The sequence below is a fragment of the Anguilla anguilla genome, chromosome 16 (assembly GCF_013347855.1).
Source record: "Anguilla anguilla isolate fAngAng1 chromosome 16, fAngAng1.pri, whole genome shotgun sequence".
Taxonomy (NCBI): Eukaryota; Metazoa; Chordata; class Actinopteri; order Anguilliformes; family Anguillidae; genus Anguilla; species Anguilla anguilla.
The window spans coordinates 9,737,012-9,759,163 of record NC_049216.1 but is presented as its reverse complement, the minus strand read 5'-3'; the positions used below and the strand labels follow the sequence as shown (position 1 = coordinate 9,759,163).

General features: G+C 47.1%; 1 protein-coding gene across 3 annotated transcripts; it reads left to right on the top strand.

Moving 5' to 3' along the window:
- The first annotated feature begins 868 nt into the window (after positions 1–868).
- On the top strand, positions 869–18,225 carry si:dkey-30c15.10 (uncharacterized protein LOC559353 homolog). Of its 3 annotated transcripts, none has more exons than XM_035395169.1 (24): positions 869–1,116; positions 4,569–4,725; positions 4,803–4,997; positions 5,137–5,235; positions 5,610–5,782; positions 6,413–6,505; positions 8,039–8,122; positions 8,676–8,838; positions 9,726–10,117; positions 10,633–10,718; positions 10,909–11,044; positions 11,136–11,271; positions 11,803–11,976; positions 12,076–12,202; positions 12,329–12,377; positions 13,059–13,112; positions 13,230–13,262; positions 13,388–13,409; positions 13,535–13,644; positions 13,970–14,023; positions 14,310–14,396; positions 14,544–14,651; positions 15,101–15,237; positions 15,670–18,225. In XM_035395169.1, the coding sequence occupies exons 1-24, from the start codon at positions 1,099–1,101 to the stop codon at positions 15,818–15,820; spliced, it is 2,838 nt and encodes a 945-aa protein (XP_035251060.1). In that variant the 5' UTR covers positions 869–1,098; the 3' UTR covers positions 15,821–18,225. The 3 variants fall into 3 exon arrangements, with proteins under 3 accessions (XP_035251060.1, XP_035251059.1, XP_035251061.1); XM_035395168.1 differs by having other exon boundaries at positions 5,134–5,235; XM_035395170.1 differs by lacking the exon at positions 8,039–8,122 and having other exon boundaries at positions 5,134–5,235.
- The last annotated feature ends 3,927 nt before the right edge of the window (positions 18,226–22,152 follow it).

Below are 22,152 nucleotides of genomic sequence, written 5' to 3'. Positions count from 1 at the left end.
AAAGCTGAGAGCAAATTTATATGGTGTACTACAGACACTATTTCTGGGTACTGCCACCTCCAGAGAATATAAGAAGTGATGACGGGGCGAGACACAGAATATGAATCTTATTAAGACAGTTCTCTCTCTGCATGGCAAACACACTCCCTTTCGCACATGCTTCTCTGCGAACACAGACGCACACTCTTTGTGTGCTAATTAAATCACGCAGACATACACAGTTGCCTCTCTCTCCTTTGGGGTCTCAGTCAATCATCATTAGTGTTGAAATGGATAACTCGGCATCATTAATGCTGAGATTAATTTAAAAATGAGGTAAATTGAAAATGAATGAAATTACACTGCTTTGGGATGTTTAGTCGCTCTTTTCAGTCTGGTCTCTCACACAAGTACAATGCGCCTGCACAGAAGCTAGTGCAACACACAGAACACCTCTGCTCAACACGAGCACCCCCAGGCACACAAACCTGTGGTCATACTGCAGTCACACAAACTAGTGCTGATTTCTTACTTTGAATAGGCCGGGAAAAGAAGCCACTACTGATGTTACTTACAGTTCCCAATTTTCGGCTAATTAGTGCGATTGGTGTTGAGTGTCGAATTAACGTGATATTCACGTCAGCTTAGAAGCTAATACCACTATCATGTCTCGTAACGTCATCCACATCATCCGCACTGTTATCAATATCGAAATATCACAATACAATAACCTGTCATTGTTGCGTATGAATACTGAATAAACATTTCAAGTCAATTTCACAGGCTGACGGGCAGTTGAAGTTGAAACTTGTAACTGCGCGACGAGCTCGTGCTCGACGACGACGCTGCGTGCTGTGAGCGCGTACGCCCAGACGCGCTGAAATTCAAAGTTTGAAACTCGACAGCGTCATAGGGAACGGTTTGGTGTTTGCTTAACTCACTAACTAGCTTGTTGTCCAGTTATGATTGTATAGCCTTTTTTCAGTTCAGGCCGTTGTCTAATCACATTTGCATAAAGACAGAAGATTTGGTCAATTTAGCTGCTTGTCAGTCTCTGAATAAGATTAGTAACATTAGCTGGAAAAGCAATTGATTGACCCTGATTTTGCAACGATTACTATGGACCCTTTTGTGGAGGTAAGTTGGGGCTGAGCTTCAGTTTTGTTAACGTTAGTCTATATAGTTCGCTGCAAGTAAAAAAAAAAAAAACTAGCAGCAGATTCGCTACAAGCGGTATTTTTACAGTAGCTATTAGTTACCCATCTTAGAGGATATAAACTTAATCAACTAGCTAGTTTTTTTATTTGTGCAGCTAGCTAGCTAACTGTAGTTGTCTGCTAACTATATTGTGGCCTTCGCTCGCGAGCGAACTTGTCTTTTGGCGTCACAGCTATGTTAGCTTGCTTGCACCCAATGTAACAGTGGTCAGAATAGAGCTGACATTTGCAGTCTCATTGAACACGGTGTATAAATCTTGTTTCCGGAGAAGCCTCTAGTCTCGCTTCATTTCGGTCTGGTAAACAACATATTGCTAATAAATTACGTGTCTTTGTGGTCTCTGCTATCGGCCCTGTCAGATCTCATTCTTGGAAACCGCGAATTATCTGCTTGTTTACTGCAATTGTTCGCGCTTGAAAACCGACGTGTGAAAAAAGGCTTCTCGAGTGCCTGTCCGTAACCAATGCGAACATGAAAGATCGGTCAGATTGCACCGGATTTGAATGTACTTTCTGTTCTCCACGCGCGCGCAAGTCACACACGTTCTCATCTGCGAAGCAATGTTATAGCAAACACGTAGCACATATTTAGAAAATTAAATTCTGTAAAAGCCGCCTTTGACCATATAAACCATAAACAAGCCGGCACCTGTTCAACACAAACGCTGTGAATCCCAAGAAAGTACTGCTCTGACAGGTCTAGCAACACCTATGACTACCTGTCAGGCGTTGTTTAGCTTCTAACGTAATTCGGCAGTGTAGTATAATAGGTAAGGAACTTGTCTTGTAACCTAAAGGTACCTTGAGAAAGGTACTTCACCTGCATTGCTTCAGTATACATCCAGCTGTATAAAATGGATGCAATAGAAATGCTATGCAAAAAGTTGTAGGGTAAACGTCCCTATTAAGCCCACGTGCCATATAAGCCCACTTGCAACTTCAGAGTCAAATAAAAAAAAACGACATCATTTTTTGCTGTGTGATGTTTTTTCGAATGAAGCTGCTTGTTACGTAAATGACACTTTTTATTGTAAGTCAATCACATTTGTCGATATTGAGTTATCGAAGCATATGTGTGGCATGTGCCTGCTGATCCCAGAAGAAGTTGCAAAAAAACTTAGGTGATTTTGGTACCCTCAGAAAATAACATTTTTTGTATATTTCTACTCCTGTTTTTGGAAAGTACTCACTTGTTATCAAAATTTAAGTGATTAGTGTTTTGAATGAGACATATGTTAGAATATTACCTGAATTAGAAATATTGTGTCTTTTGAAATCAAAATATGAGTTTTAGCACACTAGCAAACAGACCACATGCTGCATCAATACAGTAGCTACATAGTATGGTTCGTTGCAATGACATAAAGCATGATAAGCATGTATAGTTTATATTTTTGTATGCAGTTTATATTATTATACTGTTAAATAGACAATAAATGTGTATGTTTATCTTTATTTATTTTTTAATTAACATTTTTACCTGGTGGGCTTAAAGGGGACTCTAGCAAAAAAATCACACTGTCTGAGGTGGATGTAAATGAGTATAGCTAATTACTTCTCTACATGATCAATTTATACTTTTCATATTATGTTAGTGCACCATATATAGATTTATTTCATACAGTTGTTTTTTTAATGTCATGTGAGTAGAATAAAATATTCTGTCTTTAACCATAAATTCACTGATGTTCCCTTTAAGCCCACCTGTTCCCATTAAGCCCACTTTACTGTGTTTCAATGGGGATTTTCTCCCTTTTGACCTCTGAACCACTTTCCTCCCTAATTTTGACCTCACCTGATGAATCAGCTCCATAATTCAGATAATTAATACCCATATTTAAATATCAGTGATATTGCATACGTCAATTCATTCTGGATAGGCCTGTGTTCTATCTTAACATTAGCAATAATTTTTTAATCTTTACTTTTCAGATGAGTTTTAGTTTAAGATGACTAAAACACGAAAGAACTACAGTTCATGCCCACGCATGATAGAAGCGCAAGTTCATCCTCTGCAAAGCAGGGCTGTAGGGACCTGGACCATTCTATTTGCGCAATCATGAGGTCATTGAAAATCTACAAAAATAAGATGAAAGCCATGAACGGCTTGCTAGCGTAAGACAAAGACAACCACAACGTGGGCTAAAGTTTGAAGCAAACAAATAAAATAAAGCTTAGACCACCCTATAACCTGTTATGTTACACTACTAAGATGGAGCATGGAGCAAATGATAGCCTTACTAAAACGATACAATCACCTCAAAGAGCATAGGCCTACGTTTAGTCTAGGAGAAAGTAGAAGTTGCAGAAATGTTGACATCTTTCTTGTTTATTTTGTTTAAGTTATAGGCTAATGATACATGAGCTTCAATATGTTATGACTGATGTCTCCTCATAATGAACTGTATGTTTTAATGTTACTCCACAGTGAACTGAATGGTTTTAAAATGTGTTTTTACAATGTTTTCAAACTACTATTCTAAATCTGTTTAACATTTAAAAATGTATTGTTTAATTGTAAATCCTGAAATTGACTCATTTACTATCCTTAGAACATTAGTATTGAACTTGAAATTGTTTTTCATTCAGTCAGTCGAAAATCATCATAAAAACACCTGCACTTTCAACCAGCTGACTGAACCAGAAATTTTGGCCAATTTCAAATGCCAACAGCACACCATAGGATAGAGATACAGACAAAATGACAACACATATTGAAAGATGAAGTATTGAAGAGTAATTTCCACTATAGTTTTGATTTTGTTCGTAAATATTTTTTTGGCTACATTCCAAAGAAGACATGTTGTAAGTTTAACTTTTTCTGTGTTGACAACACAGCAAAAAGGCTGGTCATGCCTATTTCAAATGCCATTTACAGGCCATAGGATAGGAGTGGAGACAAAATGAAAATAGCTATTGAGAGCTAAGAGATTACAGATTAGAATAGAACAAGTTTTGTATTGTTAGGATTTTTTAAATATATATTTATTTATCAACAAATCATGAAGTGAGCTTATTTGGAACACCCATGGGCTTAAAGGGTACGTTAGGTACCCATTAAGCCCATGCCAGACTTTTGACATATTTTGACAAATTAAACAATAAAAACATTAGAAATTGGTATAAATGAATTACTGACACTTCAAATGAGAGATTAGACTTTCATTATAACTAAAATGTTCTCACTTAAATTGGGGCAGTATACATGAAAAATGTCTGAAAAGCGGATTTGGTGGGCTTAATAGGGACGTTTACCCTATACGTCGCTCTGCTAAATGCCTGTAATGTAATGTAATGTAATTCCTGTGGTATAATGAGCGTCATATTTTAAGATGCTGTCCTGTGTATCCTGGCTTCCTCATCTCCCTGTAGGAGATGGCGGGCCGAGCGCAGGTCAGACAGGCGAGCTTGCAGCAGCGATCTGCGCAGAGAGTGAACCCGCAGGGCGGTGAAAGGATGGGTGGGACCCCGGGACCCCTCAAGCGGCCAAGGGAGCCCCTGTCAGACAACGGGAACCTCCCGGCCTCTGGTGAGCGAGCGACTGTCTGCGTAACGAGTCTGTGCGCGCTGCCTGCTGCGCGACTGACTTTGTGTGTCGACCCGCAGCAGGTCACCTGGACAACAGCGTGAAGCGTCGCTGCCTGGATCCCCTGGGAGACGAGAGCCGCGACCCCTGCCGGCGGTGGGCGGGGTCTCCTCCTAAGCCACGCCCACGCAGGGCAGAGCTGGAGGTGAAGCCTGACACACCTGCCATCTCCTCCATCAAGTCCAGACTGAAGCAGTTGACTGAGAAAAAGGAGGGTACGGACCAGAACCTGGGCTCTCGCATACACACAGGCCTCTCACACACAGGCCTGACTGTGGCCTGTGCTCAGCGTGCTCCTCTGTGACCTTATTAATTGTGCGCGGGTCCATTGCAAAGCTGCTTTTCCCCCAGCAGGTGGTGCTGCACACTCAGGGGTGGGAGTGTCTCCTCCAATCCAGAAAAGCTGGTTAGGATCAGAAGGGGAGGAGAACAGGGGAGAGTTTCACCTCTTAGGTGAGTGAACACACAAGAGCACTCCTGTAGTCATGTGCGCACACACTCACTGACACTCTTGGAGACCCTCTCACTGTGGGCCTGGGTTTTCATCTGGGGGTTTTTGAAAGTACTGTAATATGCAATGACTATTTATTGATTTTGGAAAGTATTTAAAAATGTAAAAAAATTTAATATGACCCTTTTTATCTTGCGATGTGGTCCCCTTGAGCCTGGTGGGAGTCCCCCTGGAACCCCTGCTCTAAGACCTACACTAACATGTTCGCACCATTTTTTTCATCCGCGAATGCAGAGATTGTTCTTTTCATCTGGCCTCCTCGGTGCTGGCTTTGGTAGCTTCTGATTGGTTGGCTGTATCTTGCCCTCTTTTCAAGGTGACACGGAGTTCCGCTCGCGAGTTGAGCGGTTCGAACTGGGGCCCCCTCAGGACAGCCCGTCCCAGTCCACCCCCCGGCCCAGCGTCCCCTCCGGCTTCGCCCGCGCGGTCCAGGAGAAGCTGCAGAAAGCAAAGACCCCCAGCACAGGCAGAGCCCAGCGCATCCGCCAGGTTAGCGCGCCCTAATCTGCACTTACCTGATTTATCTGTGCTTACTAGTCTCTACTCGTCTGATTTACCTGTGCTTACTTCTCTCTACAACCTGATTTACCTGTGCTTACCTGTCTCTGCTTATCTGATTTATCGGTGCCTACCTGTCTCTAATCACCTGATTTACCTGTGCTTTCCTGTCTCTCTACTCACCTGATTTATCTGTACTTGCCTGTCTCTAATCACCTGATTTACCTGTGCTTTCCTGTCTCTCTACTCACCTGATTTATCTGTACTTGCCTGTCTCTAATCACCTGATTTATCTGTGCTTTCCCAGCTCTACTCTCCTGATTTACCTGTGCTTACCTGTGTCTGCTTACCTGTCTCTACTCACCTGATTTACCTGTGCTTACCTGTCTCTGCTTTCCTGTCTCTACTCACCTAATTTATCTGTGCTTACCTGTCTTTCTACTCACCTGATTTACCTGTGCTTTCCTGTCTCTGCTCACCTGATTTCTGTGCTTACCTGTTTCTTTACTCATGTGATTTATCTTTGCTTACCTGTCTCTCTACTCACCTGTGTTATGTGCACTTGCCTCTCCTACCTGGCCATGGCTGTCACTCTACTGTAACATGTCTGTCTGTGTTCAGGAGCGTGAGCAGGAGCTGCTCATGCTAAAGGCCCAGCCAATCACAAACAACGCCTGGCTGAAGACGAGCCTGTTTGACAGCTCACTGTCTGAGGTGAGGCAAGGGGGGGGCCTGCTTTGGGTTAGAGGAAGGAATGCGTGTTATTCAAAGTTTGAGGCAGTGCTTTGTCCTTTTTTAAAGGATAGTTTTCTTTCTGAGGTTTATATATCATTTAATTTTTTGGGAAAGTTTTTAACTGGCCTAGTCGGTTTTTGTGTGCAACGGCCATTTTAGATGTTCACTGACGTTGCTGACAAACCTGCCAGATTTACAGTGGGTGATATAGGGGTATTCACAGATTTGCAGTATACAGCTAAAAAAAAATTTAATTTTAACTCCAAAACTGGTTATATTGCAACAACATTACCTCCAGATGTTGTATACAGTACTGTGCAAAAGTCTTAGGCACCCTAGATTTTTAAATATAATATATAGTATATATTTGGTCTTATATGTTTATTTTTTTGTTTGTTTTTTTTCTGTGTCAGTGTGTCAGTAGAAAAGAGCAAATTTGAGATTTCCAAACATGAATTTTCAAAAAAATGAAATTTTACAGATACATTTTTGTATTTTGTTAAATAAAGTAATATTTTAAGCAATAGACTACTTTTCAGATAAAAACTTGATCAAGGGTCTCTGGGATTACCTGTAGAGCCAGAAGCAAGTGAAACAGCCAAAATCTGCAGAAGAACTGTGGCAAGTTCTCCAAAATGCTTGGAACAACCTACCAGCCGATTTTCTTATAAAACTGCAGGACAGTGTACCTAAGAGAATTGATGTAGTTTCAGAGGCGAAGGGTGGTCACACCAAACATTGATTTTATTTAGTTTTTATCTATTTACTGCTCTTTATATTATTTTTTCGATATTTATAACCTTTCATTTCATTATTTTTGAAAGCATCTTAGCTGTGCAGCATTTTTTTTTACAGGTGCCTAAGACTTTTGCACAGTACTGTATATGTATATTGCCTGAGTATTTTTTATTTATTTATCTTTTTCATTAAAAAATCATCTTGTTTGTGGTTTGAACCACTTCCTATGGCACATTCAACCCACTTCATTCAAGGATAAGAAGTACCGGTGCGCTATAAAAATATTCATGTTTATAATTGTGAATAAATACTGTAAAATAGTTTTTTTTAATGTGCTGACTGTGGAAACATGACATCGCTGTACAGGTTGCATTGGAGTTGCTGAAAGTTTTTTTTTAATTTTTTTTTTTATGGTGTAAACCACAAACTCCAGTTGAAAGCATTCACACCTACTGATAACGTCAGAAAGCCCCAGAACTGTGAACTCTTATCTCTTCGGAGATCCAGAGAGCAGAGTCAGCGTCTGTCGCAGCCTGCCGAATGCTTTACGCTGGAAGATTTCCCGTTCTCAGCACGTTGTGCTCCTTCTCTGACTCGGGCTCCGGCCTGCTCTGCGCTGTTACGTCAGCTTTGGCCGTCGCTCGGCCCGAATGCTCCGCCCATCTTGCCTGTCCGCCCTGGTTAGCCAAGGGGGGAGGGTCAGGTTCGATGCCGCTTGATTGAGTGGCTAATAACCAATCGCAGTTCACATGAGGGTCTCTAAATCCCGCGAAGGTGAGCCCGCCCGGGCGCTCGTCCTCTCCGGTGGCTTCCTGCGTCAGACGGAGACCGCGGAGGTGCCCCCTGTACCCCTGGGATGTGAGTCCGCCTCCAGCACTGTCTGGGGTTTTGCACACTGGTCACCTGACTGGGGTATTGCACACTGGTCACCTGACTGGGCTTTAGCACACAGGTCACCTGACTGGGGTATTGCAAACAGATCACCTGACTGGGCTTTAGCACACAGGTCACCTGACTGGGGTATTGCAAACAGATCACCTGACTGGGCTTTAGCACACAGGTCACCTGACTGGGGTTTTGTATTTGCCTTTTCACTTCTTCTATTCACACAAACTTGGCATTAAGGGCTTGACTTACCAAGGCCTTTGTCATAGGAAAAAACCTTTTTAGCACGTATGAAAGCAATAACACGGCCAATGATTGGTGCAAAACAAATGCCATGACCAATCATCGGTCACGTTATTGGTATTTTGTGCGCTGAAGGTCTCAGTAAGTCAGGCCTCCCCCCTCCCCCCTTCAGGTGATAGTTTTGTGTGGTGTCTCGCTCGTGGTGTCCGGTTGGAGCTTGTGTGTTTGTGTTTCTGTTTGGAGATTGAGTCCGCGCGCGCTTGTGTGTGTGTGTGTCTGGCAGGCGGAGTCCAGCGCGCTGGCAGAGGATGGCGGTAACGACGTGAGCGGCGACGTGCAGCCTGAGGAGAGCAGTGCGGCCTCGGAGCCCGCCGTCGACACGACGGCCGCCATCGAGCCGACGCCCGCCTTCGCAGAGGAGCCCAGCCCTCAGCACAGACTCACAGGTGAGACGCGTAACCGGGGAAACGCACCAGACTGGCTCATTATGCCCCTTTCCCACTGTAATGCAAACGGCCCCTCTGTTGTGGAGGTAGGCCAGACACTAATTTAACACAACGACGCATAATTTAAGTTCAATTTCACTCCTGACCAATACTGTTGCAGAACAATTTCAGTATTGGAGATACTGGCAGTAACAGGCTATATGAACTAATACAGTTCACTTCACCCACACTTAACCATCTCTTTTGTGGTTATGCGTACAGTCATTGCTCAGGTATACATTACAAGGTTATGAAAGAGGTGAGTCAGGACGTTAGGTTGACTTGTTCCCCAACAGTCCCCGCCTGTGAGGCTCCTCCCGCAGGGGAGGAGTCTCCTATATATGAACGTGGAGAGGCGGAGTTTCCTTCAGACGAACAGGAAGTGGCGAAAGCTCCTTTCAGCGCTTCAGAAAGAGGCCGGGTATCAGGCGAGGGGAGGAGTAGAGGGGCGGGGCTTGTGGAAGGCAGAGGGAGGAGCAGAAGGGGTTTCGGGGAGCAGAGGCCCGGGGTTGCCAGGTTGACACCCCCCCCCCCCCCCCCCCGCGCGCGTTTCTGGACGACGGCGTGGGCGTTTTCTCTGCAGCTCCGCCGATTTTAAAATAACTCGCCGCTCGGTCCTAACCGGGAGGCCACCGCTTCAGCCCACCCACGCCACGCGCATGAATCAGCTCCAGATCCCGCGGCGCCCAGCCGAAATAAGAGCAGCTCTCCCTCTCGCTCCTACGTTCTCCCTCCCTCTCTCTCTCTCTCTCTCTCTCTCTCTCCCGCTCTCGAGCGCCCGACCGCAGTTTCCCAGCATGCCTCGCTCAGCCGCAGTACGCCGTTCCGCGGCGCTTTCCTCTCCGCAGACGCAGAGCCCAGCCTTCCCGAGGAGCTCAGCACCTCCAAGATGATCGACCAGATGTTCGCGGGAGTTCTGGACAGCAGCGAGGAGGTGGAGGAGGAGGAGGAGGAGGAGACTGAGGAGGTGGGGGGACAGGACGAAGAGAAGGAAACGGTGGGGGAGCGTAACGCCGTCGCAGAGCCCGAGGAGGAGGGGAGCGAGCAGGACGAAAGGATCGATGAGGAGGAGGAGGAGGAGAAGAGAGAGCAGCAGCCACAGGAGGAGGAGGAGGTGCAGAAACAGGAGGGAGGAGTGGTGGAGGTGGAAGGGAGCAGCGAGGACGAGCTGCTCAGCCCCCTCCCCGGCTGCCTCCTCTCCCCCCTCGGCAAGTCAGTGGAGGCCGCAGTCACCCCACTGGTGAGAGCCCAGCTCGTCTCCGTTTCCTGTGCCTGTTGCTGTGGGCGTGTCCCCTTCCTGTCGCTGTGGGCGTGTCCCCTTCCTGTCACTGTGGGTGTGTCCCCTTCCTGTCACTGTCGCTTGCTCTGGACGTGTCCCCTTCCTGTCACTGTCGCTTGCTCTGGGCGTGTCCCCTTCTCCTGTTGCTTGCTGTGGGCGTGTCCCCTTCCTGTCACTGTCGCTTGCTCTGGGCCGTGTCCCCTTCCTGTCACTGTCGCTTGCTCTGGACGTGTCCCCTTCCTGTCACTGTCGCTTGCTCTGGGCGTGTCCCCTTCTCCTGTTGCTTGCTGTGGGCGTGTCCCCTTCCTGTCACTGTCGCTTGCTCTGGGCGTGTCCCCTTCCTGTCACTGTCGCTTGCTCTGGGCGTGTCCCCTTCCTGTCACTGTCGCTTGCTGTGGGCGTGTCCCCTTCCTGTCACTGTGGGAGTAGCCTCTGATGTGACTGTGGCCTGATATCTGTGTTTGCCTTCGTAACAGAGACTGCCCTCTAGCCATCAGAATGAACCCACACTGACCCCTGAAGAGACAAGCTGCCCTCCTAAAGTGACTGCCCCTCTTTACAGGTAAGCGAACACACACCCACACACACACTCTATTATTCCTCTACAGGTAAGCAAACGTGCACACACACTCTCGCGTGTATATATTGTACCTCTATATAGGTAAGGACCTACACACACTTGTATGCACACTGGCTCGCAACAAATCTTCCAGTGTAGACATGAAGTAACTGGCGGGTTATCTGATTGACAGCATCGATGCGTACCGCACACAACGTCAGAGTTCCCAGAAGCCCGTGCAGTGCGTGACCCCGGTGGGACGCAGCCTTGCCGCCGAGAGGCCCCGCCTCCACCCCCAGCCGTCCGTCAACACCAAGGAGCGAATCACGGTGAGCCTCCTGGATGAGGCGGGAAGGGCTTCGACCTCTCTGGCAGGGTGGGGAGGGGCTTTGCCGTGACTGACAGGCTCTCCCTCCACAGCTGCTGAATGAGGAGGCGGGGCGGCTGCAGAGCATCATCAGCCAGACCCTGCAGGCGCTGAGCTGCTGCACGGACCCCGGCCACGGGCAGGGCTCCCTGGAGGAGGCCGAGGCCGAGAGGCTGCTGCTGCTGTCCTGTGAGTCTCTGCATGCGCATGCGCACACACACACACACACACACACACGTACACATATACACACACACGTACATACACACACATATACACACACACACACACACACACACATACACACGTACACATACGCATATACACACACGTACACATACACATACATACACACACATACACACGTACACATACATACACACACACACACGCACACATACACACGTACACATATACATATATACACACACACACGTACACACACACACACATACACATGTACACATATACAAATATATATACACACACACACACACACACACACAAATACATACTCTTGTACACACACATGCATATACATACACACACACACGTGCATACATAAATACACATACAGAAACACACGCATATACACACACGCATACAGAAACGCACACAGTCTCACACGCGCATGCATTGTCCCCCTCGCTCGTCTCCCTCACTCTGCGTTCGCCTCGTCGTGTCGGAGCGCGCCCTGACTGTGGTGGCTCCTCCCCCCAGGTGAGAAGCGCTCCGCCCTGCTGGCCGAGGTGTCCCGGCTGAGGGAGGAGGCAGGGAGCGGCGGCGCCCCACCCGACGACCCCGCCCAGGTCCCCTGCAGGGGGACGGTCTCCGTCAGCAACGTCAGGCTGCCCCTCAAGACTGACTTTGTCAGCTCCGTCCGCTCGCACACAGGTGGAGTCCGGCCCCGGACAGGAATGGAGTGCTTCCGCTTGCCCACGGGACAGGAAGTGACATCACACCTGCTCTCTCTCTCTCTCGCCCTCCCCATAGGTCTGCCCGCTCACTACTTCTTTGTTCTGATACGCTACGGAACCCACGACATCGTGGCCACGCCCCTGGCCACCGCGGCCGACGCCCTGAACGGGGACACCATCTCCTTCCCCACCTCCGTCACCCTGTAAGTCCCTGTTGCCGTGGCAGAAGCATCTCGTTTCTAAGGCGTGCCGGAGTGTGTGTGCGTCAGTGTGTTACCGGGATGTGTCTTGCCGCGCCTTAAACGTGCTCCGCCCTGTTCTCCTTTCAGACGAGACATCCCCTCCAGCTTTGAGATCGACGTGGAGGTCTTCAGCCTGGTGAGGGAGAGGATGGCTCTGAGATCTTCCATGATGGAGTTTGATTATGATGTCGTTCCATTGTGATGGGGCTTGATTATAATGGTGGTCCACTGTGATGGAGTTTGATTATGTTTGTGTTCTATTGTAATGGAGTTTGATTATGATGTTGTTCCATTGTGATGGAGCTTGATTATAATGGTGGTCCATTGAGAGTTTGACTATGATGGTGTTCCATTGTGATGGAGTTTGATTGTAATGGTATTCCACTGTGATGGAGTTTGATTATGATTGTGTTCTATTGTGATGGAGTTTGATTATGATGGTGTTCCACTGTGATGGAGTTTGATTATGATTGTGTTCTATTGTAATGGAGTTTGATTATGATGGTGTTCCATTGTAATGGAATTTGATTATGATGGTGTTCCATTGTAATGCAGTTTGGTGATGGTGTTCCGTTGTGATGGAGTTTGATTATGATGGTGTTCCACTGTGATGGAGTTTGATTACAAGTTTCATTAGAGGTTCAGACAGAGGTTGACTGCCCAATTGACCATTAGCTGACTTATAACTGCGTTTAACGTCCATTTGATAACGGATTGATTATGACCGTGTTTGATAACCGTTTGCGTTGATTTTTGATGACTGATTATTGGCGTATTTGACTTTGATTATGACACATTTTCCCCGTGTCTTTCTCAGTCCCACCGCCCAGGGAATAACCTGAACGCTGTGCGCCGCTCAACAAAGTCCAAGGTACCTGAACCAACCGCGGAAACGCACCGCACACCGCGGGCACGATACAAAACCTCAACTCATTTATAACCCTTTGTGAAGCGCAGTTCTTTAACCGTTCTGGTGTCTTTCTGTCAGGTCACTCCGAAGAAGTTCCTGAACACCCTTACGGTGAGTCAACCCCGCCAATCGAACCCCCGTTGCCCAAACCGCACACTCATTGGACAGCGACTTTCGTACATTTTCTCACTGAGTTCCTGTGCTTTTTACTGACGACACGTTTTCTTTTTTAACAGAGAACCAACCACAGCCTGACATGTGAGTGCCCCCTTTTCCCTTTTCCGTTGCTGCCTGCCTTAATTCGGATTTGTGACTTTAGTGAGCACTAGGTGTGTCAGACCTGGACTCGGCTGATCTGATTGGCTCTGTTCCCCCCCCCGCAGCCTCCACGCTGTCCACTGTGGGCCCCCGCAGATCCAGTAACTTCACCCTGGTGGGCTGCCACAGGATCACCCTGCAGTCCCTGGGCCAGAGCAAGTTCCCTCTGGACAAGGTAGAGCTCACCTGTGCTACACCTTCGCTACACCAGTGCTACACCTGCGCTACACCTTAGCTACACCAGCGCTACACCTGTGTTACACCTGAGCTACATGCTTTCATACCTTACCTACACCACACAATATCATACACCTAAAACTGACCTATAATACAGCTGTCCTACACCTTCCCTACACATGCGCCGTACCTATGCACGTAAACCAGACAGGCCATATTTGATTGTCTCCTGTTCTATGAGCATGCAGCTTGTCTGCGCTCCAGCTCTCATCTGCCTTGCAGCTAAACCTAGCGCTTTGTGTCTGCCCCCCCCTCTGCTTTAGATGAAGTTTGAAGGGAAAGTGAGGAAGCTCCTGGGAGATGAGTTTCAGGACAAGGTGAGTCTCTGTGGCCCAGGGGGCGTGGTCACCCTCAGACCAGCGGTGACCCGTTTGTAAAGAGTACCGCCCCCACGGTGTGATTGTGCAGATGTGATTGACAGGTCGTACACCCACTCAGTTCAATCAATTATCCAGCGTCAGGAAGAAACTGCTTCGGGATTTATCGAAGGGTCTTAATTGAACAGCTGACCGGGCTAAAGATGCTTCCTCGATTAGGTCCGCCCCCATGCCACCGTCACCCCTTGGTGCTGGTGTCCGTGGTAACCTCGCTGTTGCTCTACAGGTGCCCTTCCTGTCTCCTCTGGAGGGAAACGTCTACCTGCAGCTGGACTGCGAGGGCCACTCCCACGTCCAGCACAGCGGCTTCCTGGTGAGTGTGTGTGTGTGTGTGTGTGTGTGTGTGTGTGTGTGTGTGTGTGTGTGTGTGTGCGCGTGCAAATTGAGATGGTGACAGAGACCTTTGCCGCCTGTGAGCGCGTCCGTGCTGACGGTGCGTTCGGCTCTGGCTCTCTTGCAGACCGTGTTTGAAGACGTGAGCGGGTTCGGGTCGTGGCACCGCCGCTGGTTCTGCCTGAGCGGCAGCAGGCTGTGCTACTGGAGCTACCCCGGCGACGAGCACAGCAAGGTGAGCACAGAGCCCCCCTCCCCCCCGCAGCACAGAGCCCCCCCACAGCACAGAGCCCCTCCTCCAGCACAGGGATGGTTTTCAGAGTGTAACTCAGCACCAGCGGTTCATTTAAGTCACTTATTGGCTGAAGAATCCTTGCTCCTTGTTCTCACGGCCTTCGTTTTCGGCTGAAAGAAAGGAACGCACAAAAACCCGCAGACACTGCAGAGCACTGGGAATTTAGTTTGACACCCCTGTGCTCGATGGTCTTTCCCACAGGGCAGTATGAGTGCCTCCTTGCATTATTCATTACACATTGACAAATGATACACATTCAAATTAGGTTTGATTTCATTTTTTACTTCACTGTGGTTACATTGCCTTATTTTCCCTGAGAACCCCCTTCGTTGTGAGCTAACCCTTTCTCCGTCTGGGCTCTCCCTCTTCCCGGCACTTCCCCCCTCCAGACACCAGAGGGCAGCATCTCCCTGCTGGGCAGCGGCAGCCTGTGCGTGCGCCCGGTGAACAGGAACTCCTGCGCCCGGCCGCACACCTTTGAGCTGGCCAGCGTCATGCAGCAGGGCAATGACCACTCGCTGGACAAGTAAGACCCTCGCAGAGTTCTTAACCTTTCACCTCGAACACCCTGCACGCCATCGTACAGGAGTCCGATTTAGTCTTCTCACCCACCACATTCTTAAGACAGAAGACAAATGGAGAGAACTTAGTTGGACTGCACTGATTGCTTCGATGAAGGCGTTAATGGCAGTCCTAGTGAGTCAGGGAGGCGGTGCAGTTTTTAAGATGCACTCACACTAAATTGTGTTTCTTAGGTATTAGATATATCTGTATTATAACAATTGTATGTCTGAAGGAGGGGGTTTCTTTCTGAATTGGAAATGTGGAATTGGGAAAGTGGGTCACACTATGGCAGTGGCTATTGTTTGGCAAGGCTGTAAGTGCAACTTGGCTGTGTCTAACTGGGTGTGTGTCTGTGTGTGCGTGTAACGTGTGTGCGTGTGCGTGTTCGCCTCAGGCGCTGGTTCTCAGCTGACACGCGAGAGGAGAGGCTGCAGTGGGTGGAGAAGCTGAGCCAGGCTCTGCTGGACCTTCAGACCTGGAGCACCCGTCCCAGGACCCCCGACTCCCAAACCTTCAGCAAGACCCCCCAGGAGAACGTGCTGTAACCGGCCCGATCCTGGGGAGGGCACCGACTCCTCCCTCTCCTCCCCCCCCCCCCCCCCCCCATCCTCATCCTTCAGCCACAGGCTCGGTCTCATATATACTAGACTGCACTACACTGAATAATAATGGACAATGTTTATAGAACACCTTTCGCAATCTCAAAGCACTTTAGTCACGGAAGTTTATCTCAGCAACCGCCGATGTGTGGCCCCTCCGCCTGGGCGCTTCACGGCAGCCATTTTGTGCCAGAACTCTCCCCACGCCTCAGCTTGGGGTGCAGGGGGAGGGAACGCTAAGCTAATTAAGCGCAGTGGGTGATTGGCTGGCTAGGTTGAGAGTGGCGGACAGGACACTGTTTACAATAAGCGCCATGAGGGGGATCTTAACATCCCTGGAGTCTGGACCTCATAGTCAGTCCAGAAGATTGATTTGCTTACTCCAAATTAATATTGCTGGACTACAATGCAGTTGATACTTTTGCTGTATGGTACGTTTACAATACTGACCAGGGAAATCTCGGCATATTAAAACAACTATATTACATCATCAGGCTCTGTCATCCACACTACATTAACTTTATAACTGAGGTCAAATAATTGAGGTTACCCAGAAGCCCCTGGTGCTGGAGGTGGCATCTAATTTGTTGGAGTATGAGGGTGTTGTGACTGCATATGGTGTTATGCTGTGGTTTCTGGGTTCCTCTGGGAAAATGTTTAAGGGAGAAGGGTGCGTTTTATGATTATACAATTGCAATAATGAGCATGTGTGTGTGTACACACGCTTGTGGCTGATACTCCTATACTTGCAAAGGGAGCATACATTTAATGAATGAGTTGTAACAGGAAATTACTGCTAATTATATTTACATATATGGGGGGGAGGGAGCATATTAATGTTTATGAATAACCAATTTTACTTTGTATTTAAGGCATTAAGTTTTATTTTACTAAATCGAACGGCAGTTCCAGCAGGTTTCGTCTCCAGTTGTGATCCTGCACTGGCAGAGAAGAGGATGATGAAGGAGATTATCCGGAGATGAAGGGTACCATAGCACTGCCCTGGGGTGTGTAACAATGGGAGATGGATGACTGTTACTATGGCAATTTTGTAGTATTCCCCTTGGAATTCCATGAGTCATTTTAGATAGTACGTCATGAAACTAGCTGCTATGGCACCAGCTACTTGTGTTTGCTTACTATTGACTGCTGTTCATCATGTGACTGTATTCAGCATAGGTATGAACATTCAATGATTTAAGCGCTTTATTGAATGGGAAGATGAATCTGCCCTAGTAATTTTCGTTCTAATATGTAAGCAAGCCAACATTTTAGCTTGCTTTATGAGATTGATTGTCTCACATTAATAACTGACAAGCTGTATAATTAATGCAAACAAATTTTGGTTTATTCTCATTTGGTTGGTTTAGTTTGCATTGTTGCTTTGTTCACTACATTTTGAAAGGTATAGTTTGAATTATTTATAGGTTGTCATTCATATGTGTAGCTTGTTAGGTAGAATGTGTATTTTGCCAGCTTGATCTGTGATTGACTGCTACCTGACCATTCTAGAATTCTGAAGGAAAGACGACATCGCCATAGACTCGTATTAGATGATGTCATTCCAGTCCCATTGTCGTACACCCAGTTTCAAACTTGACACAATGAAGGAGCTCTGTGGTTGGGTGTGCCCGGTCCTGGCCCTGGTCCTGATTGGCCGAAGTCCAGCCGTCTGCTCCACCTCAGCGCTTAAGCATTCAGATCATTTAAATACTGCCTGAACCAGCCAATGGCAGCACTCCTCAGCAGCAGTGTTCACCGGGCTGGGAAACCTGCTGGACTCCTGGCCTCAACAGCAGCGGTTCCCAAACTCTTTCTCAGGGCCCCCTGGTTGGTCGTGGGGAGGGGTTGACGTGTGTCATGTGACACTTGCGAAGAAAAAAAAGAACCGTATGTAATACACATTCACACTGACATTGAAAGAACGGTCAAATTGAACACTACCCATTTTATGCAGTTGTTTTGACTCGTAAAAAAAAAAAAAAAAAAGCTTTCATGTATTGGTACGAAGTCAGGCTGCGTTTTAATAACGGGTGGGTCACGGTACATACGTGTGCTCATGAACTGGGCCGTTGACTGGAAGTTTAGGAACCGCTGCTCTAGAGCTTTGATTGCATGTATGTGTGTATATATTTACTGTTACTATTTACAGGCAAATGGCTAAACGTTACTGTAATTAGCGTACGTCAACGTGAAGCTCCACAGACGGCTTCGTTCCGGAATCTGCCTATTAATATTTTGTGTTTACGGAAATCTGTTATCTGTGTCTGTGATCTCGGTCTAGTGCAAGTCCATGATGTCTACGCAGATTCTCGAATGCTCGAAAGAATAAATACTGCTTTGACTGGCAATGCTCTGTTGACTCAATTTGTAACTTCGGGTCACACCTGACATGTTCACCTCTGACTCAAACCTGCACTGGGGTTACAGCATGCTGTGCTGTGCATGCAGACATTAAACTGACATGGTCCGGATATGTACCAGAGCTGAGGACTAGCGCGGTAATAATATACAGGGTGGTGCTGGCAGCGACTGATAAAGCCATAGGTTGTGTAGGCTCATGATGTCCTGACCTTTTAAATGGTGGTTGGTGTGTGTGTGTGTGTGTGTGTGTGTGTGTGTGTGCGCCATCATTTTAAAGGTCCAAACTGAAACTGCAACAGTTTTTCTTGTCTTTAGATATTCAACATTGATTGCAAATGTTAGAATATTATTTGGCAGCTATATGATTTCTGTTTGCTCTAAATTGAGTCACTTCTATTTTAGGGAGAAATTAGATCATCGTTTATGAAGCAATATTTGGTTTGTGGGTTTGTGTGCGCGTCATGATTTTGCATTGCCCACTGATAGGTAAATTGTATGCAGTTGTTCTCCAGAAATTCAGCATTCTTAATGTGCCCATCCCATCTGCACAATATTGTGTAAAACATAGAGGGGTTTCCCCCCCATCTAATTACATATAAGAAATTGCTGAATGATAACCGAATACACTTTTTTTTTCTTTTTCTTTATTTTTACAATTTGATTAAACGTTTTACCATTTCTCTCATAAGCCAGGCCCTGGATCTCGCTTTCTTATGAAAACGTGTGTGCAAGCTTTCATTTCAGATGAACCTATGGTGTGTGCAAGCTTTCATTTCAGATGAACCTATAGTGTGTGCAAGCTTTCATTTCAGATGAACCTATGGTGTGTGCAAGCTTTCATTTCAGATGAACCTATGGTGTGTGCAAGCTTTCATTTCAGATGAACCTATGGTGTGTGCAAGCTTTCATTTCAGATGAACCTATAGTGTGTGCAAGCTTTCATTTCAGATGAACCTATAGTGTGTGCAAGCTTTCATTTCAGATGAACCTAGTGTGTGCAAGCTTTCATTTCAGATGAACCTATAGTGTGTGCAAGCTTTCATTTCAGATGAACCTATAGTGTGTGCAAGCTTTCATTTCAGATGAACCTAGTGTGTGCAAGCTTTCATTTCAGATGAACCTATAGTGTGTGCAAGCTTTCATTTCAGATGAACCTATGGTGTGTGCAAGCTTTCATTTCAGATGAAGCTACTACATGTGACTGATGGCAATAGCAATTGGCCAGGAAAGACCAGGTTGTGGATTTGTGCCTGTGCTCCAGTTGCCAGCACGGGTTACCTGCACCTCTCCAGGTCTGGTGAGTACATTACTTTGCTGAGGCTTTTGTCCAAAGCGACGTACATTAAGTGCATACTGAAGGTCATTGAAACAACTGCAAAACACAGGTCTGATAAGGTACAATACTCATTATGTGACAGTTAGGCTATTCATAGCCATGAACACATTGAGTCCAGTTCAAACCGTAAACGTAGGCTAGGTCAGAAAGTTGTGGCAACTCAAACTAAGAGGCGAGTCAACAAGCTACAACATCAAGATAACGATACAAGTGCTGCATGGAGGTGCAAGTGTAACATGAAAGTACCCCAAAACCCTCTTTGCAGGGTTCAAACCACACAATCTTGTACTGATAGGCACTTCCACTTGTTAAGGCTCAGTCCCGGATGTGGTGTGTGCACATCTATGTGAGTCGTTAGTTCCCAGGCCAGAGATGTAAGCTAGCAACCTGGCTATGTTTCAAGCCACACCCCATATCTGTCTGGGGGTGGGACTTTACCTCCTCCATTCTGGTGAGAAACGCGCACGCCCTCTGCTGGCCACTGAGGTGTAGTGACGAAGCAGCCCAAGAAGTGGGCGGGCTTATGTCTGGCTTTCTTCATCATTGGCTGTCCAGCCTCAGGTCATTGTGTAAGTGCTGTGGCTGTTCAAGCTACAGTCATTGTGTCAATTGCATGAAGAGCAGGCTGGAGGTGACTCCAGTCAATCCGTGCGGATATCAAGTGGGTCTATTGCTCTGTCTGATGATGATGTTAGCTGACCTTTCCCCTCTCTGCTCTTTGTCCAGATCTCCAGTGAAATGTAGAGTGAGAATGAGCTATTCTGAACTAAAAAACTGCTCCAGAATGAGTGTGTGCACATTAGAGAGCGTTATGGATGTGTGTGTGTGCTGGCATCTGAGAGAGCGAGAGACAGGAAATCGGCCCCGGTTAGGAATGTCAGACAGGAAGTCCTCCCTGTATTAAGGGGGTACAGAAATAGACTTCCTGTTCCCCATAGCTCCCTCGGGAGGGGTGGGGCTCCCTTCCAGTGTCAGGTTAAAAGTGAGTAATGCGTTATTTTAGTTCCGCCTTCCCCTCTCTGCCTGTCAGATTAAAACAGTATTAGACGAGTCGTGGTACTGTTACTATGACTAGTGATGCTTTTAGAAACCGGTTAGAACAGCTAGAACATTCCATTTTCCCATGTATAGTCATAAGGGCATCACCATGGTCAACATGCGACTGGTTTTCCCGTCATGCGTGTGATGTGTACATGCTTGGTGTAGGCCTCTATGGCAGGTATGAAGGGAGAGTCGCAGGTTTCTGCTTGTGGCCCACATCATAAACATGGACGCCCAGGGAAATCGGAGACTCTGGGAAATGCAGCCTTCCCAGTTGCACAGGATGAGGAAGTGCACTTCCTGTTTCCTAAACCTGGTTTCCTGTGCCTCCTCTTCCTGTATGATGGGAAAAGACGGGAATTAAAATGAGTTCATCAACCCAAGGGTGCTGTTGGGTACTACACAACATAGGGTCTCACTGCACTATCACCAACTGCAAGGTCTCTTATTGTGCCAACAGCTTGAGATCAGCCTAACACAAACATACAGATGCTTACATACACCTACTACAAACACACACACACACACACACACACACACACACACAATACAAGCACTTTCCCACAACAGACACACACACACAAAACAAGCACTCTCCCACAGCAGACACGCACACACACACACTCACAAAGTCCTCCTCATGTGTGCACATAAAGATCAGCCCACACAGCGGGAGTGACAGCTGGGCTGGATCAGAGGCCGCGTGAGCAATGACACAGTAATCTGCTCCAGAGGCCTGTTCTGCTGCGATGACATCATGACTCAGCACTTTTCCAGATGGAGCCTGGACCCGTCTCATTCTGATGACATCACAAACCGCAGTCTTTGGCTTGGAAGCAGCTCGGCGTTCCCCAACAAAGTAACTGAGCTCTGTCTCATTCCTGACACCCGGAACCCAATTTGCAGCACAGTCCCATCTACATTAAACATGCAGGCCTGAAACGCTTATCACCCAAACACACACACACCCGGACACTGAAGTGCTGAGATAACTTCAGAGGCCCCAGAATAACAGCCTGCCACTGTAGACTGACTACGGTTACTGATATAATACTCATTAAAAAAAACAGTGGCACGTTTAATTTCTATAGCACATTTCTGAAACCCAAGCTTACTGTACATACAATTGGTGAAATGTTCAGTACTGCAGGTCAGGGATGCCGGGGGGGGGGGGGGGGGGTAGTGCTTTTATTTCAGAAATCCTGACACTTGCAGGGCTGCAAATCAAAGGAATTTCAAACCCTTAAAAACTTGGCCATCACAAGGGATGGAATATTTAGTACTTTCAACAATTTTTGTATTTCAAAGATTATACTTAAAAACCTTCTTCCTTGTCTGCTCGTTCATCTGAAGCTGTGGTGCATGTGTGCGCCCCACAGTCTCAGATCAAATCCAGTCCGCGCCAGTGCCAGCCATGGCCGGTAGCTCCGTAGGGCAACGCTAAACTGACGATTGCATCACTCGGGGTACAGGAGGGTTCAGTCAGTTAGGGGGACTCCGTTTCACCGCTCTTTAGCGACCCCTGCTGGTCGATCGG